This window comes from Camellia sinensis, chromosome 7 (genome assembly GCF_055761805.1).
Source record: "Camellia sinensis isolate YWXY chromosome 7, ASM5576180v1, whole genome shotgun sequence".
Taxonomy (NCBI): domain Eukaryota; kingdom Viridiplantae; phylum Streptophyta; class Magnoliopsida; order Ericales; family Theaceae; genus Camellia; species Camellia sinensis.
In genome coordinates, this window is record NC_138967.1 from 102,292,841 (window position 1) to 102,311,507 (window position 18,667).

Below are 18,667 nucleotides of genomic sequence, written 5' to 3' on the forward strand. Positions count from 1 at the left end.
TTTTTAAGGGTTCATATCGTATTATCTCCCATTATTTGTTATTGTTCAAACTGACCATCAATCTTCAATTGAAATGTGCCTTTTACCAAGAATCAATCATCTCTTAGGATATATTACAATTCAATTTTGCGACCTAGCTGAACATGCACATATAAACCAATATTCTCATGTGGTATTCTTATAATATACACATGGGGCCTGATGGCGAAGGAGTAATGTAGTTGCTGCAATCCTTTCGTGTGCTTCAATGACAGGAATTTGTTTGAGCCAATTCAAGCTGAGTTTGAGCTTTGTGGAAATTTAACAAATCGAGCCAAAGTTTCACTATTTTAGCTCGAAAATAATGAAAAATGGACGAGTTGAGTTGAACATTGTAATACTCAACTCAGGTTGGGTTGGGTTGTTTGCAGCACTACCTCTCCCCCTACAAACCCTAAGCCTGCCGACACCCTTTCTTGGTAGTTGCGACAACTACCCATTCTCTACCCTCTTTGATGTCACCAGTCCCTCTACCACCACCCTCCGACCACCTCAGCCCCCTCCCCTACCCTCTCTCGACCACCCAGCGCATTCTCCACACCTTTGCTACCCCTTCTCTCCCACCTCGACTGTTCTCTCTGCATCGTGCCTCCCCTGCAGCTCCCATCTCCTTTAGCATCTACAAACCCTAGCTACCTATACATGAGTGTGATGTAGGACAACGTTGTAAGAACTTTAAAGCTGAATTTCTGTGGGTTTTTATGGTGGTTTAAAGCTAAAATCCAGTGGATAGGGTTGCAATTAATGAATGGAATGAACTAGGTTTAGGTTTGATAAAATGGGAGGAAAGAGATTGAAATCGGGTTGTGAAAATGCTAAAATTTAAGAAAGAAAGAAAGAAAGGAGAAGAAGATAGCTCTAGGAATCACTCCTAGAATCCTTCAGACATTACACCTAGGGTTGGATTGCATCACATAATCTATAAGAAAGCTTCAAAACACTTGAAATTCTCTAAAATATCAACTCTACTGAATTAGAAGCATTATATGAGTTTATATAGACTTTAGAAATTTCTTTAACCAACTAGGATTTCAAAATAGGAATCTACTAAAATTTTGATTTACAAAACCTATCTAAGACCAAATAAGAAACATAGACAAAAAATAATTAAATAACTTGACTCATAAGACGACTCATGGGCGACCCCTACAGGCTACAACTCATGACAACAAATATGAACATTACCAAAATTCTCGACCTAAAAACTCTAAAAACACAAAATAAGAGTCTAAGCAGCTTGGAACCATGGGAATTTTCAAATATTGCCACATTAACTTTGCTTTTTCTTGCTCTCTTGTGGATTGCATGTGTATGTGAAAAGAAGATGACGGAGAGGGGGTTATCGTAGAATTATGCCTATTCAAATATGGTGCATCTTGATGTATTCAATGACTTGTTGTATAGCTTTTTTTGTTGTTTAATTGGTTCCAGGTCCCTATATTGTATGACTTTCAAATTAAAAAGAAAATGTTGAAAATTTTCTTGTAGTGGTTGATATCCCAATAGTGCTATCTCCTAATTTTTGGTGTATTTTGGTCAGTTTTGTTTGTTGATCTATATTGGAAGATGAAAATATGTTAATAAAGCAGGCCACCATTGTCATTTTTGACTTAGTGCCTAAAACTGGTGCTCCATTGAGCTATGAAAGGGTTGATGGAAGAATGTGTAGAGGCTAATTGCTATCAAGTTGTTCCTTGTGGCCTTTGCTATCAAATTATTAGGTTTCTGGACTGTGTCATGTGTTTTACGTTTCAACTTGAAAATGGCGACTTTTTTAGTGGTTTTGAAAATTGACGAGATTGTAGGTTTAGAGAAGAGAAAGAATTAGGGAATGAGTTAGACTTCATCCCTTTTTATGTTGATAATACTGAGTAATTACAGGAGATCCATAAGGCATAATTTAAGGGTCAGTCCATTACACCAATCAAGGGAAGAGAATAAGAATAAAATACAATCAATATTATTTCCTATTCTAACACTCCCCCTCAAGATGGTACAAAGATATCTCTTATGCCAAGCTTGTTGAGAATGCCATGAAATGGTTTGCTTCCTAGTCCCTTGGTGAGAATATCGGCTAGTTGGTCTTCAGTCTTCACAAATGGAATACATATGGTGCCACTAGTGAGTTTTTCCTTGATGAAGTGCCTATCAATTTCCACATGCTTAGTTCTATCACGTTGAACTGGATTATGAGCTATGTTGATTGCGGCTTTGTTGTCACAGTATAGTTCTTAGTTGCACGATGCGGGAGCGGGAGCGGGAGCGGGGGCGGGGCGGGGCGGGGCGGGAGCAGGAGCGGGGAATCGTGAGCCGATAGAAGTTTCTTAGGTTGGGAGCATCTCGGGGAGCCGTAATATATATATATATATATATATATATATATATATTTTAATGCACATTAGAAGTTTTTTTATAAATATTTTTATTTTAATAGACATTAATTATTTTATTTATTTATTATATTTTTTAAATAATGTATTATTGTTAATTTATTTTTTTATTTTTAATTGATATATATTATAAATAAAAAATTATAATAAATAAGGAATAATAAATTATGTTAAAATAAATAAAAAGAAAAATTATATATTTTATTTTATAATTTTTGTTATTATATATGGTTTAATTAGATTTCTTTTAAATAATTGGATGATTTATTTTATTTATTATATGTTAAAAAGTTAAGAAATAATAATTTACAAAAATTATTATTATATATGATATTTTAAGAACTAATAATTAAATATTTTATTATATATGGTAAAAATTATAATTTATAAATTTTATTACATATATAATATATGATAAATTATATTTATTATATATATTATATATGATATATATATATTATATTTAATTGTTGATCAATTCTTTTGTAATTAATTTCTTCTAAGATATCTTAAATGACGAGTTAATCGATTAATTGTTTGAGAAATAGAACAATCTTTTAATTGATTTAATTCTAATATTTCAGGAGGAGATAAGAATTTAAAAGTAACAGGTTGAGCAAGGTGATTTACTTGGACTAATTATTCGATTTTTTTTATAGTTCATTGATTTCTTTTTTACACATTTCAAGTAATTCATGATTCATTTGAATAGGTCTAGATTTAGTAGGAATTTGATTTTCATGAAAATTCTTAATATATATATCATATATATATATATTATATGATATATAATATGTATAATTTATCATATAAAATTATATATATTATATATGATCAATTACATAGAGACGAAGAGAGAGAGACGAAGACGATCGAGAGAGTGACGAAGGCAATCAAAGCCCTAATCTCAACACTGGTCCACTGTAAGTTCTCTCAACGCTTCTTTCTCCTCTCATGTCGACGTCGAAGGCTGGGGTTTCTCTCTCTCTCTCTCTCTCTCTCCCCTTTCCGACCCCATCTTGGACTGAATCGCGTTTCTCTCTCCACAGAAACGTGATTCTTACACGTTTCTTTCTAGGAATCGTGGAATCGCGGAATCGCGATTCTTACTCAGAATCGGCACCTAGTTGCACGATTCCTGCAACTAAGGTATAGTCTCATGGAGTCGGTCTGATGGATTCCCAAGTCTCCCAACAATAGGTTAATCCATAGCAACTTACATACACCCTAAGCCATAGTCCTGAATTCTGCCTCAGCACTAGATCTAGTAACCACATTCTGTTTCTTACTTCGCCATGTGACTAGGTTGCCACCAACGAATATGCAATATTCGGAAGTTGATCGTCTATCAGTGACTGATCCAGGCTAATCTGCATCAGTAAATGCCTCCACACTGAGATGCTCATGCTTTGAGAAATATAGGCCCTTCCTAGGAGAAGACTTCTAGGTATCTCAAGATTCTCATAACTGCTTCTAAGTGGGAAGTTCTAGGAGCATGCATAAACTGGCTAACCATGCTCACGTCAATGGCAATGTCTGGATGTAAGTGAGATAAGTATATGAGCTTGCCCACTAGTCTTTGGTATCTCCCCCTGTCCATTGGCTCTCCCTCTTGATCCTCACTTAGTTTTTGGCCTGATTCTAGAGGTGTATCACATAGTCTACCGCCAAGCATTCCAGTTTCCTTTAGCAAGTTAAGTACATACTTTCTCTGACATATGAAGATGCCATCCTTGCTCCTAGCTACTTCAATAGGCAGAATTCAGGGCTATGGCTCATGGTGTATGTGAGTTGCTATGGATTAAACTATAGTCGGGAGACTTGGGAATCCATCAGACCAACTCCATGAGACTACTGTGGCAACAAGGCCGCAGTCAACATATGCAGATTGATTGGCACTTCATCAAGGAAAAACTCACTAGTGGAATCTGCGACGAAGATTCTACTAAGTAACCCTCGAACCCATGGCCAATCACATACCCGGAAGATCATAGTGGAAGGAAAGGCACAACTCCTCCTATGAAAGCATAAAGAAGAAAAGAAAACTTTTTTTTTTTTTCTTATTGCATTTTTTTTTTTTGGTGTTAAATAGAGACGACAAGAAAGAAACAAGGGAAAATCAGCAACGCAACTAGGAAGAACCAACCAAAGGCATTCGTGTGGCTAACCAGAGGCTAGACGACCAACCAGAGGCTAGATGACCAGCCAGGTAGGATCGAATGCCCTAGTTGACCACCTGGGAGGCCACGAATGCCCTCGTCGACCACCTAGAAGGCTAAACTAGAGGCTAGACGACCAGTCAGGGAGGATCGAATGCCCTAGTCAACCACCTGGGAGGCCACAAATGCCCTAGTCGCACACCCAGGAGCTATTTCCACAGAGAGAGAGAAACGACGGCACTGTTAGGGCTGCCGACTATCCCAGGCAAGGGTTTGGGTGGCCTGGGTAGTCTTGCGGTGGAGGAAAGGAGGCTGTGATTGGTGTAAGATTCCCTCTATTGAGGCTCTGATACCATGTAGGTTTAGAGAAGAGAAAGAGTTAGGGAATGAGTTAGACTTCATTCCCTTTTATATTGATAATACTGAGTAATTACAGGAGAGCTATAAGGCATAATTTATGGGTCAGCCCATTACACCAATCAAGGGAGGAGAATAAGAATAAAATACAATCAATATTATTTCCTATTCTAACAGAGATTGCAAAGTTGATATATATATTTATATATATATATATATATATATATTAGTAAATATATTGCGGAGTGGATAAAAAAGGATATATGATGATGGAGAAAAAGAAGAAATTGTGAAGTGGATAAAAAGCGTTGTCTCTATTCTAAAACTGAACTACAACTAGAACTAGAAGAACATATATGGTCATGGAGAAAAACTGTACCTGACATGTCTTTGTGAGTTACGTTTTAAAAAGATGAGAAGCATTTGGTTTTCCCATATGATGAAGACATACCAGGGTGAAGAAAGTGTACTTGGAGGCATAATTAATATGAACTCCCTCAATTTTTTTATCATTTATGCAGAATAGTTGCCTCGAACCTCTTTGAAAAGGCTTGATTTCATTTTGAGTGTGCTGATGTCAGAAGCATGTTATAGTTTGTGCATGACATCTATTTTGACATTACATCAAGTTTCAAGAGAATTTGTCCTTATGAAGTTTCGTTGTGTGAATAAACTTCTAGTGAACTTTCTATTGATTGTTATTGTACCCATTGTGAACTTTTGTCCTTAAAGGTGGAAAGAAGTACCAGATCAAAGGTTGTGCAGGCCAGGGTGGATTTGCTCAAGTATTCAAAGCATATGTCGACCGTAATCCTGATGAAGTTGTTGCGTTAAAGGTGACTGGCAGCTCAATACTTTCCGGTCACTTAATTCAGGTTCAGCAAATCAAATCTCACTAGATCATATTAAAATCTTTGATAATTTCTTTCAGATACAAAAGCCTCCTTTTTCTTGGGAGTTCTACATGTATCGTCAACTTGATGTGAGGATCCCTGAAAAGAAAGTATGCCATTTCCTGGAAATATTATCGTTCATTGGAATTTTCTGGTCATGAAACTGTTGCTGATTCTCAATAACTAATTTTACCAGAGGTCAAGTTTTGGTTTTGCTCATAGACTGCATCTGTATTCTGACTACAGCATAATTGTTTGTGACTATTTAGGACATGGGACACTTCAGGTATGTGATCATATTTCATATTTCTTGTTTGGTTCAGTTCCAGTTAAAACTTTTCTCCTTGTATTTGTGTTCATTCAAGCACATGTTGCAGGATGCAATAAATTCTAACGTGGTAATTGGTGGGTCCATGGAAGAGGTTTTATGTATTTATTACACAACAGAGATGCTATCCATGCTGGAAACTCTGCATTCTGCTGGCATTATTCATGGTGATTTCAAGCCTGATAATCTGCTTATTCGCTATGCTAGGTAATAGAACTCTTACCATCATGAATACTATGTGCAAATATTTATACTCGGAGATGAAACTTGTAGATGTGGATATCTTGGCTATTTTTTGTGCAAATATTTTAGGCTCCATTTGAAGCATATTTAATCAAAGGGTAAATTACACTGACCTCTTATGAGGTTTGGAAAAATATAGTGGGCCCCACTAGTTTAACATAATTACACTGTGCTCCGCTGAAGTTTATAATTGTATAACAATTACCCCTTTCCGTTAGTCAACTGTTAGTCTTTGCAATGGTTAGACCAAAATATGCAATGAAGTTCCTATTCACCCTTTTTTAATTGAAATAAAATATGAATATACATACAATAACAAGTACTTGTACTAAAACGCCGTCACCAAGAGTCTCTCCCTCTCCTCCATATGTGACAAACCCTAATCCCACCCACACCATATTCTCCCTCTCGATCTCTCTCTCCCCTCCACCCCGTACCACACTTCCACCACCTCTCTTCTGAGAACAGAAAGTCTAGCTACCCAGAAAAATTTCCCAGATAATTGTTCAGAATTTAACATCTAAGGTGGAGATTTGATCTACTTGTTGTGGGTCCACCTTATGAATAATAATGGCCTTAGATTTCAAAATCTGGGTTATTTTCATGGTTTGTAGACTTGCTAGAGGTGATTTTCCTGAGAAAATTTCTGGACAGGAATAAATTCCTCATAATTATATAGTTTGTGGTTGACCTGCAGTAGGATGATGTCACCATAGGGTTCAATGGTTTCTGTTAGGAGTTACAATGTATCATAGGCATGGTATGGGTAAAATTTAACTTATCAGCACTCTTGACTCGACAACACAATCTCATGTAAGAAAATTGAACAAACAACATAAAAAATTTGTTAACATGGAATTTAACCAAAATTGACTAAAATTTTGAATTTTTTACACTAAATTTGGTTCCAAAGTCAAAATGAAATTCTTGACTAGCTTGGGCTAAAGCACTTGTCAAATACATGTGTGCCAAACTAAAGCTTCCATACACATAATAAACTACCCAAACATAATTTACTACATGAATTTCACAGTGATATTGAACAGTCTGACTTTTAAATGCGTTTTTTTTGTAATTTTTTTTTATATTTTTATTTTTTTTGAATCATATATCTGATTAGGAAAGATCGGAATAAAGAAGTTGTACTTCACAGATGGTGCATTGTGCATGTTAGTTTGTGTTTCATGATTTTATATTTGTCAATATTTTTTGAGCTGAGCTTCCATATGAAATATTGAGGGAGAAATCATTAGACTGATTCAAAAAATGAACTCAAGCAAACATGCACAAATACAAAGATAAATATAGTCTTGGGGCTGCTAGAAATGTGAGGATTCTTGGCCATTTAGACATTTACTTGAAAGAGCCTGTATAAAAAAGGTAAGAACTTCATAAATATATAAAACAAACATCTGGGAATAATCATGCTGTATTTTTGTGAAAATATGACGCCCCTTCAAACTTGGAATTAGGCCTTCTAGTCAATGATCCCTCATCTTGCTTTTTTCTGTGTTCTGATCCCCTTGACTGGAGAACATGTGACCTACCCTGTATTTTACTGTTTGGTTTCCTTAAATCATATAAAATATGACGGACACTATAGGAAAAAAAACCTGTTATGTTTTCAATTATATTCATTGCTCGATATGATTTGTAAACCTTAGTGTAAAAAAAATTCAGTGCACACCAAGGGATAGGTACAAACTATGAAGCACAGGTACTCCAAAAATGGTGTTGTACGTGTACCGGGTACATACTGGGTGTGGGTACGCATGCCGGTATGGTGGTACACATGCCGGGTATGCCGAATACATGCTAGGCACGGCAAATACGTTTGGGTACGGAATGGGTACAGTGAGGTGAATTTTTTTTATTTATTTATTTTTTTGTGTGCAGTTGCTAGAATTTATTGTAGCCTTTATTATTATTATTCTTTCAACTTCAAAAATCATCAAGTAATTTATTTCCAACATCCTTTACCCATGAGTCATGGTTTTGCTCTCTTTTGTATCCTATTTTAGACAATCAAAAAAGAAAAAGAAAGAATTATATAATTTTTTAGATAAACTATTCTCTTTTTAGTTTTGATATTGAAACTTTGATTTCTATATTGGATGTTTAGCTATAAATTTAAAAAAAAAAATTGACATACCCTAGCTGTACCCTGTATGTACCATACTTTTTTAAGAATTTGTCGTATTGTACCCGTACCCGCACCCGCACCCGCACCTGTGCTTCATAGGGTACAAATATACCATGGTGCCTATGACTGATTGATGTTTCATGTTGTCAATCTCATGAAGGTCACCATTTAAAAAATACATTCTTCTTGTGTATTTGAAAATTTCCATGGACAAACTGAGCCATGTATTGGAACAATGGTTTTTATTTTTGACTTCTGGAATGATTTCAATTATTAACTTCAAGCTTATCAGTTTTGCAAGCAAGAGCACCATTCCTGAAGATGAACCAGTTCTTTCTCAGTGCTTACTCTGTATACTTACATCAAAAAAGATGTACATAGTACCAAGCAATTACCTGTATTTCCTTAAAATAGCTAGCTACCTCCTTAGCAACAAAATTATGGATCAGATAATTATGTCCCGGTGAGTATATTAAGAAGAGTATGGGTAACATAAAAATATATTGAATAAAATTTTAATATAGATATGGCTTAAGGGAAGACAATGCATTTTACAAAAAGGAGCATATTGTATCCTGTTTTACAATGGGTATTTTTTTTAATTTAGTGGCCTTAATAGTTGGCATCTAGTAATGTAAATGTAGTCAATCCAGGTAAATTTATATGACAGTAATTGTGTGACTTCTAATTTATTTATGCTTAGTCTTTCTTCACTGCCATTCCCCACCCAAAGAAAGAAAAAATGGAAAATAAAAAGGACCAAAAAATTGTCCCAATAATAGCTGTTGCTGTAATTTGAAAAGGTTAGGTTCCAAGTGCAATGTCAGATGTCAGCATGAAGAGTGGACATGATTAATAGGTGGATGATGCTTCATGACAATGGGACCATCCTTGGCAATTAGTCTTAGAATTTGACACATAATAAGCTTGCCTACATATTATTAGAATGATAAAGTCTGAAGTTTCTAACAGCTTATTATGCATTAAAGATAAAGGAAACTCACTCAAATGGTTTAAAAAGTCTTCTATATTTCTTCATGAATGAAGTCTTAAAAGGCTACGATGCAGCATCACAAATTGCTACAATTTTTTCATCATCAAACAAATCTATTAGTTGGAGAGAGCTTGGACAAGCACTTAAAGTCACATGTCATAATTTTCAGATGGGCCCAAAATAATGGCTTGAGATAGTACCTTTACAAGTTTAATTTTTAACTTCGGTTGTTTTAAGAAGTGTGCACATATCTCTCCTGAAATTGAACTCATACCTGCATCTGTGTTTGTTTTTATTTTCAGCATCTTTGAATGGCTAATAAATAGAATGGGTATCCAATTTTATTTGGTCCATGGATCATAATCTCCTTGTGGTATTTTGTACAAATTCTTAAAGTTTTATGTAGAAAAACATGCAAAAGATAGCCTAGTCTATTCTATTAGTGAATTGGGGTCATCATGGGTCCAGGTTTATTGTGATAATCCTTTTGGTATTAAAATAGTTCACTTGATCTTCATTGCTTTTCATTTTATGAATTGAAATCTGATGTGATCATAAACCATGTGAAATTTTAGAATCCAGTGACTTTACCTGACTTCTTGGCAGGGATGATCTTACAGAAGATGGTTTTTATGACCGTACTGGCCCTTGGCTTGATCAGGTTATTTCCAGTCAAATTCAAAATTGTTATATGATCTAATGATATATGATTTCTCACATATTTATCATTCAGGGACTTTGCCTGGTTGATTGGGGGAGAGGGATAGATCTGAGCCTCTTTCCTGATGAGATAAAGTTTTATGGAGACTGTCGGACTTCTGGTTTCCGTTGTGTTGAAATGCAAGAGAAAAAACCATGGTCTTTTCAGGTCAGTGTCCATTAAACAATTTAAATCTTTTTGGAAGTCAGATGATTGTTTTATGATTGACTATATGTTAATGGTACCATTTGACTGACTACCACAGGTAGACATTTATGGCCTATGTGTTATTGTTCATATGATGCTGCACAACTCATATATGGAAGTTGAAAAGAAAGCATCTCCTGATGGTGGTTATATTTACAAGCCTAAATCCTATTTCAAGCGGTATTTATTCTCTCATCTCTGCATACATGATACATGTAATAATTTTTGATCACGTCCTTAATATGAGAGAAGTTTCTGCTTTTAAGTTGGCTTTTCTAGATTAATCAGTACTGGAGATTTCCAATGACTTACCCAAAATGGAACAGCTGAATTCAATTTTGTTTTCCTGCATCTACTATTTTCAGCTATTGGCAAGTTCAACTGTGGAACAATCTTTTCACAAAGCTGCTTAACATTAATCCTAATGACGATTATAAGACATTATTGAAGGGTTTGAGGGAGTCATTCCAGGATTACATGAGCTCAAATCCTCAATTGATTAAAAAACTAAAGCAGTCACTGGCGAAGCAAAGGACTTCATTGTGTTCTGCCTAGTTCTTCCATCAATCATTTCTCCAGATCTTCATCTACTCATGCAACAGTGGATTTTATTTGTGCTGTTGCCTGAACTTAATCCCGGTAGCAGTAAGCTCCGTTCAGATGTCTGTGTGCGCGCGTGATTGTGTAAAGCAATATATTTGATCCCTTGCTTGTGTCAAAATTGAGAACCTGCCACATTGCCTTTTCTTACCCATGTAATGGCAGCCAAGTGAGGCTACCCCATAACTGGTGGATAGTATACTGATAATATGTTGAGTTTGGGTGAGTGAAAGGTTTGTATCACTGTTACATGTTCATTTCCTGAAGGTTATTCAGTAAAACAGGAGTTTGAAGAGTTCGCCTGCAAGTTATCATGTGGAATTCACTATCTTCTACGAATTATATCTCTGCATATGCCAACACTATGCATGTGGCATGTGTGTTGGGGGGAATTTAAATGCTGCTTTGTCTGCTGGCGGATTATGCATTATGTATAATTAACTTTTGTAAATTCAATTCAGTAGCTCTTTTCATCATCCCCTCTCTTTTGTATAATTTTTTGTATTTGCTGCTGTGATGCTGTGTAGTTTTTGCAAATATTTTGATTCAGATATTTTTATAACTTCAATCTCTCCTGATTATGCTGCCTTGCAGGGAAGATACAGTGCTTAGATGCAAACAGTTGGTTAGCCTGATTTGGATAAAACATATAAGCCAGAGAGTCCTATGATGGAACATATGAAATTAGTTGATATGTTCTTTCTAATAATTCAATTGTTTTTTTCTTTTCTGCCATACATTCATGTTTAACTGCCACTTGGTCACTACAATTTTCATGGTTCCAATTGGTAACAGATGCTAGGGTGTTGATGGGTCGGTTTGGTTTGGTTTGGTTTAGCATTAAATTTAGAGCCAATCCAATCATAAACCAACCTAATCCAATGTAGCTCAGGTTGGTTTGGGTTGGAACCACGGTTTCACTATATATAAATATAAGTGAATCACTTAATAATAAATAATTAAAAAAAACAAGTTTCTAACATTTAAACATAGGGAGATTCTATTTAGACACCACTAATTGCCTTACCACACAATATTTACTTTGTTCACATCTCACACAATATGAATATTTTTATTCTGTCTCAACACACTACTAATTTTCACATAATACCAAATTACCCCTATCTTTCCTACTAGATCCTAACCCTAACTACCTCCAATGCAACTGTCAGCCACCCTCTTACCTAGCCCTTCTCTCCTTCAATCACCCACCATCTACGGTTGCCACCTCTCCTATCATTACCTCTTCTCAGCCTCCTTCGGTGTAGAACAAGTATAACGTAATGGGTAAACAATTTCAGATCATACCTTAGGTGATAGAACCTAAAGCGAAGAATCTTGTGGGTAAATCATGTGTTTCAAAAATGTGAACAACGAACACCCAGTAGTAGAGTGATACCACAATATGAGTATCACTCACACAAGTCACAGTGCAAAAAGCTTGATCGTTATTTTAATGAGAGAGAGTTAGTATGGGAAAAATCATTCGTTATTTGACTCATCCCATATCCCATTTAACATATCAGATATATAGGCTAAGTATATCATCTATCCATATCAGTTGATATGATAGATATAGATATCATGAGTAGGTTTTTAAATAGGTTATGAATTCAAATTCAAACTTACATGGATAAGGTTCAAAAGGGTCATGGGTCATGCCATATGAGCGCCCAATTTCTAACATCTCCTACTCGCACATGAGTTGGCATGATACTGTCACATCTCTATCTCAATCTCCCTAAAATGAAGAATCTCATACTAGCTAACGCAGCGTGCGACTGCTGAGAACACCTGCATGTGGGAGCTCTATACTAGAAACTCAATATGAGTTAGCATAGAGACATCAACCCAAAATGAACAGGAATAGTGTCTCATGTACCCAGGCCCATCTAGCTACATCGGTCCCAAAACATTTCTAATCCCTCAAAGAGCATGTTTGACCCTCCTAGGTCCCGCATTATATTCACACCCAATCAGCATCCATAGAGAGCGATGTGAGTTGTCGACAGTGAATATAGAGCGGAGATTTAGAACCAGATGATCTTCTTTTTACCTTTATATCATTTAATTTGAAATTGATCGCTTTTCCAGTAATGTCCCTTGAAGTCGAATCATACATGATCGCAGACAACATACTAAAGTAGATGAACATCAACTCCTTATCTTATGACATAGTCAAAGGTCATAAAAAAGGCACAAAGTGAAGTCATTTAGGAAAAAATGACTTGTAGGACTCACACGGTGAAGATGTAGGGATCCATTCTTTCACCTCGCTAACGGGTCGATAAGCGCATGCAGTGCGAATGCATGTTATAGTGGAGTAACTCTTCCAAAGAGTGATGTTAAACTCACACACCATACAGATCTTAGTCTAGTCGCTCTTAAGCGCACAAATTGCTTCTTAGCGTCTAACTCGAATTCTCTATTTGCTTGCCTCTCAGGCATCAAATAAGATCTCGCATTTGGCTATCCATAGCAGGCACATCATGAAAAAGTGGGTACTCTCATATCCATGGTCGGTCTCTAACAAGACCTCATCTTGGCTCCAACCAAGGCGACATAGCTAGTGGATAATTTTAGCTTCTCTATTTGCTCCAAATACAATAAGCCACTAGCCTCATCCTTGCTTGCTACCTAGCGCTAAGGGCGATTGTTCGTGTGAGTGAGCCAATCTTGCCTGCTAACATCAATTTATTTATTCTGTGTATGCTAATTCACAAACCATTGCAAAAGATAGTAAACATAAATGTGTAATAGAAACAAATATGAATACTAATGGCATAAATATCCCCAAAACATATGAGTTCAACTGAATACACACACACACACACACACACACATATATATATATATATATATATATGTAGTCCTAAAGCCCTAACATGAGTAAGATAAACATTTCTAGCAATGAGCTTAGTCAAAGGGTCCGCAACCATACGAGTCGTAGGGATGTGCTCCAGGATCATTTCTTTCTGCGCCACAATTTCTCTAATAAAGTTGAATCTCACATCAATGTGTTTGGTTCTCCCGTGGTATTTAGGATCCTTAACGTAAGCGAGTGCAGCCATGCTGTCACAATGGATAGTCACAGGGTCTGAAGTGTGTGTGACAGTATCCAAATGCTAAAGGAATCTCCTCAACCAAAGAACTTCCTGAACGGGAGATGAACAAGCCACAAACTTAGCCTCCATAGTCGGTAAGGCAATACAGGATTGCTTCTTACTGCTCCAAGAAATAGCACCATTGCTAAGCATGAAAGCATATCCTGAAGTAGCCTTATGCTCATCTAAGTCTCCTCCCCAGTCAGTATCACAATAGCCAACTAGACGTAGATCTGAACTTTGGTAGCAAAGTGTGTAATTTGCAGTCCCTCTAAGATATCTTAATATCCTCTTAACTACTTTCCAATGAGCTTGTCTTGGGTTGGATTCGTAACGACTCATCAATCCGACTGCATAACAAATGTCAGGGTGTGTACACATCATAGCATACATCAAGCTTCCAACAACATTTGCATAGGGAACACGGGTTGTCTTTTCATTCTCTTCTGGAGTCTTAGGACCCATATCAAGGCTTAGGCTCTCACCTTTCGCAACAGGAGTGTCAATGGGTTTGCAGCTCTGCATCTGGAATCGCTCTAGGATAGTCTTAATGTAAGTCTCTTGAGACAAACCAAGAAGTCTCCTAGAGCGATCCCTAAGGATCTTAACACTGAGCACATAGCTCGCTTCACCCATGTCTTTTATCTCAAATGTAGAGAACAACCACCTTTTAGTGGCGACAATTATCTCCTTGTCATTTCCAGCCAATAATATGTCATCTACATATAATGACAATATCAAAAAGATGTCCTTGGGCCGCTTAACGTACACACAGTGATCTTCATCGATCATCGTAAACCCATTAGAAAAATGGCTCGATGAAATCTCAGATTCCACTGTTTGGATGATTGCTTTAAGCCATAAATAGATCGTTGAAGCTTGCAAACTTTGCGCTCCTGACCTACTACTACAAAGCCTTTTGGTTGATCCATATAGATCTCTTCATCCAATTCTCCATTGAGAAATGCAGTCTTAACGTCCATCTGATATAGCTCTAAGTCCAACTGAGCTATTATGGCCAGAATTAGGCGAATGGAGGCAAACCTCACAACTGGTGAAAAAGTTTCCTCATAGTCCATACTCTTTCGTTGGGTGTAACCTTTCGCCACTAGGCGAGCCTTATACCTTTCTATGGAACCATCCGCCTTGTGCTTGATTTTTAGAACCCATTTGTTCCCAATAGTCTTGCGCCTTGGCGGCAAATCAACCAAGTCCTAGACATGATTTTTCTTCATACTCTATTTCTTCATCCATTGCAGCACTTCATTCTTTACTAGCAGGGGATGAGAGAGCCTTACAACTAATTATTACAATACTTTAATTAATTAACAAATTAACTAATCATGGTAACTAACTAAGCATGTGAGGTATGTGAACTAGGCTGCCACAGCTCTGCCTTGAACAATGAAGGATGCATGCTCTCGATTGCCTTGCTCGGAAATCCATTGCTATGCCCAGAATTGCCTGTGTTGCATTTGATTTGATCTCAGAACACTGCATAAACTTCCAGATTGCTTTTGTTCCAACATGGGGACCTCCTGGTGGGCTGCCGACCAGAAAAAGGGGGCTGTAGACCACCTGTAGGCCAGAAAAACTGGTTGTAGACCAAAAAAAGTGGTCGGTCGACCACCTTTACTGGTCTGCCAACCAGAAAATCTGCCAAACTCCAGTTTTGCTACAATAGAGAACAACAAGGGGCATAGTAGTGTGTTTGCAAGATATGTGTGCACAACCACCCTCCCTATCATTTCTTAAGCTCAAGGGAGTGCGGTACTCGACTCTCGGGCCACTAACCGAGCATCGCAATGCACGATGGCCGAGAAGCCAAGTTTGCACAAGTTAATATCAATGAATGCACAAATAATCACATAAGGGCCTCTACCTCTATCATGCTTGATCAAGAGGGTCGGCGACCGAGAAATGAGGCGCGTTTCATCACTTCAAGTATGAAACGTACGACATTCCTTGTGTTTGGATTGACGTCCAATCCAAACACAATGCAACACACACAATATGCCTATCTAACAATGTTAATGTGGCACTCATGAGGTTCTAACATATGAACAATGCATGTATGGCATGTTCGGAGGCTAAAGCATCAAAGCAAGTAAAGAGCATCATACAAGAGGCATGCAATACAATGCTCAAACAACTAAACCAGCTCTGGACAGAGCTCCACCATGCCAAAACAAAGGCCAAAACATGCTGAAAAGGGAGTCCAAAAGCTTATACAAGCATGCATACACATTGGCTCACAAACAAGGCATGAAGACACAACTCTCAAACACATTGAAGGAGTGGAAATGTGAGAGTGTAGCAATGAAATATGCTCTAAAATCATGTAAGAAATGATGCCAAATCATCTAAACAACACAAGCATAGCATCCTAAAGACCTTGAATCATTAGGCTAGTCAAAGCTATTGCACTACAACCATGCATAACTAATCCCATATGACCCAAACTACTCAAAATAGAGTTGAGGCATGCTAAATCAAAGCCAAAAGGCATGTTAAAACACAGGCTCAAAAGGGAAGGAAAGCATGCTCATTCATTGGGTCACAAACAAGGCACAATGCATAACCCTCAAGAGCAATGAAAGAGTGATAAACACGGGAGTATGGCAAAGACATAAGCTTTGAAATTACATTCCAAATGATGCCAAATCATGCACATATTACAAAAGAGGCATGCTAGGAGGCTCAAAGCTTAAGGCTAGCAAAGGCACTTGCACCATAGCCATATCAAGCAAGCCCCAAAGGGCCAACATGATCCAAAACAGTCCTAAAACATGCCAAAACAAGGCTAAAAGCATGCATGAACATAGCCAACATATGCTAGAATAAAAGGCCAAAACACCAAGTAAGCTAGGCCAATGAGCATGATTACACTACAAGTGTAAGAAGCAAATGAGGGATGCTCTAACCAACCAAAAATAGAGTTGTATCATGGCAAAATAAGACCAAAAACACACTGAGATGGTAGCCTAAAAAGCTTAGGCAAGCATGCATGCCAATTGGCTCATGATTAAGGCATAAAGCATAACCCTCCAAAAGCATTGAAAGAGTGAAGCACACAAGGGTATGGCAGTGAAACATGCTTTGAAATCATATGTCAAATGATGCTAAATCATGCAAATAGCCCAAGCAAAGCATGCTAGAGACTATGAAACTCAAAGCTAGTGAGAAAGATTGCACTATGGCTATACAAAGTAAGGCATGCATGACCAAAAACACTTAAAACAGAGCTTAAGTATGAAAAAAAATGAGTAAAACCTTGTTGGAGTAGAGCCAAAAACATGCTAAAAATGATGGTCCAAAGCATGATGCATGTTAAGGCTATAGGGAGGATTGCACTACAAGGGTATGAAGCATGCATGAGGCAATCAAACTGACCTAAAACAGAGCTAAGGCATGCTAAAATAACACCAAAAACATGTTGAGATAGGACCAAAATAGGCTAGCATGATGGATCAAAGCATTGAGTACACAAGGCTATATGGCAAGATTACACTACAAGTGTAGAAAGCATACATGGGGTGACTTAACCAAGCCAAAACAGAGTTATGCCATGCTGAAATAGGGCCAAAAATAGGCTGAGAACAAGCCAACATATGCTAGAAACACATGCTCAATAATGAGGCCAACAAGGCAAGCAAACAAGAGAAGAGAAGGGGGGACAACCCCCACCCATTTGGGGCCTCAAAACACACTTTCCACCATTGAAATTCCTTTAGAATTCAGTGGTTAAAAGGCCAAGAGAAGGTGATCTCAAAGGCCTAAAGAGATGGCACAAAACAAAGAAAAATAAGCCCCTAAAGGGGGTAGACCACCCCTAACTCAAACAAAGCCTCAAACAACCATTTTTAATACTTAAAAATGAAGCTTTTTGCAGTTGAAAGTTAGGCCTAAAACATCATGCAAATAGGGCCAAATAAGCAATGAAAACAAAGCTTTAAAGAGGGTAAAGACTCACCCTTGAAGAACAACTTCAGAATAGCAACTTCAGAGGCAAAACCAAGCTAAAACCACTCAAATGCAACCTCCAAGAACCTCAGCTCAAGACTGAAGGTGTTTCACTAGGTGTTTGTGTGTAAAAGTGTGAAGAAACAACACTTTTAAGCACAAAATGGAACAAATATAGAGAGAGAGAGAGGGAGAAATCAAGATAGAGATAGATATGTTCAACCCTAAGAAAATTTTCTACACCTGGAAAGGGAGAGAGAGCCTCCCTCTTATAGAATTCCAAGCCTCAAGCTTGGTGCATTCCCTCCATACACGTGTATGGAGGATGCCTTCTGTACCCAACAGCTGGCATAATTGTCAAGGAAAATATCTGCAGAAAATACAGGAAAGCTGCCGACCAGTTGAAGTGGTCGACCGACCACTCCCACTAGTCGATCGACCACAAAAAGTGGTCTATAGGGAATGAAACTGGTCGGCTAGGGAGGAAGAGGGTCTGCAGGGAGAGTAGAAGGTGGTGGCAGGCTGCCGACCACCTTAGGTGGTCCAC

General features: G+C 37.5%; 1 protein-coding gene across 4 annotated transcripts in view; it reads left to right on the top strand.

Moving 5' to 3' along the window:
• LOC114268366 (protein kinase and Mad3-BUB1-I domain-containing protein) overlaps positions 1 to 11,615 on the top strand; it is a 29,706-nt gene extending 18,091 nt beyond the window's left edge. For 2 of the 4 annotated variants that reach the window (XM_028209532.2, XM_082878926.1), the window contains exons 7-14: positions 5,678 to 5,781; positions 5,877 to 5,948; positions 6,035 to 6,124; positions 6,216 to 6,373; positions 10,153 to 10,207; positions 10,280 to 10,414; positions 10,512 to 10,633; positions 10,819 to 11,615. In XM_028209532.2, the coding sequence (XP_028065333.2) occupies positions 5,678 to 5,781; positions 5,877 to 5,948; positions 6,035 to 6,124; positions 6,216 to 6,373; positions 10,153 to 10,207; positions 10,280 to 10,414; positions 10,512 to 10,633; positions 10,819 to 11,008 (926 nt within the window). In that variant the 3' untranslated portion in view covers positions 11,009 to 11,615. Of the gene's footprint in view, positions 1 to 5,677; positions 5,821 to 5,876; positions 5,949 to 6,034; positions 6,125 to 6,215; positions 6,374 to 10,152; positions 10,208 to 10,279; positions 10,415 to 10,511; positions 10,634 to 10,818 lie in introns of all 4 variants that reach the window. The other 2 variants (XM_082878929.1, XM_082878927.1) reach the window with 1 other exon arrangement.
• Positions 11,616 to 18,667: the final 7,052 nt, after the last annotated feature.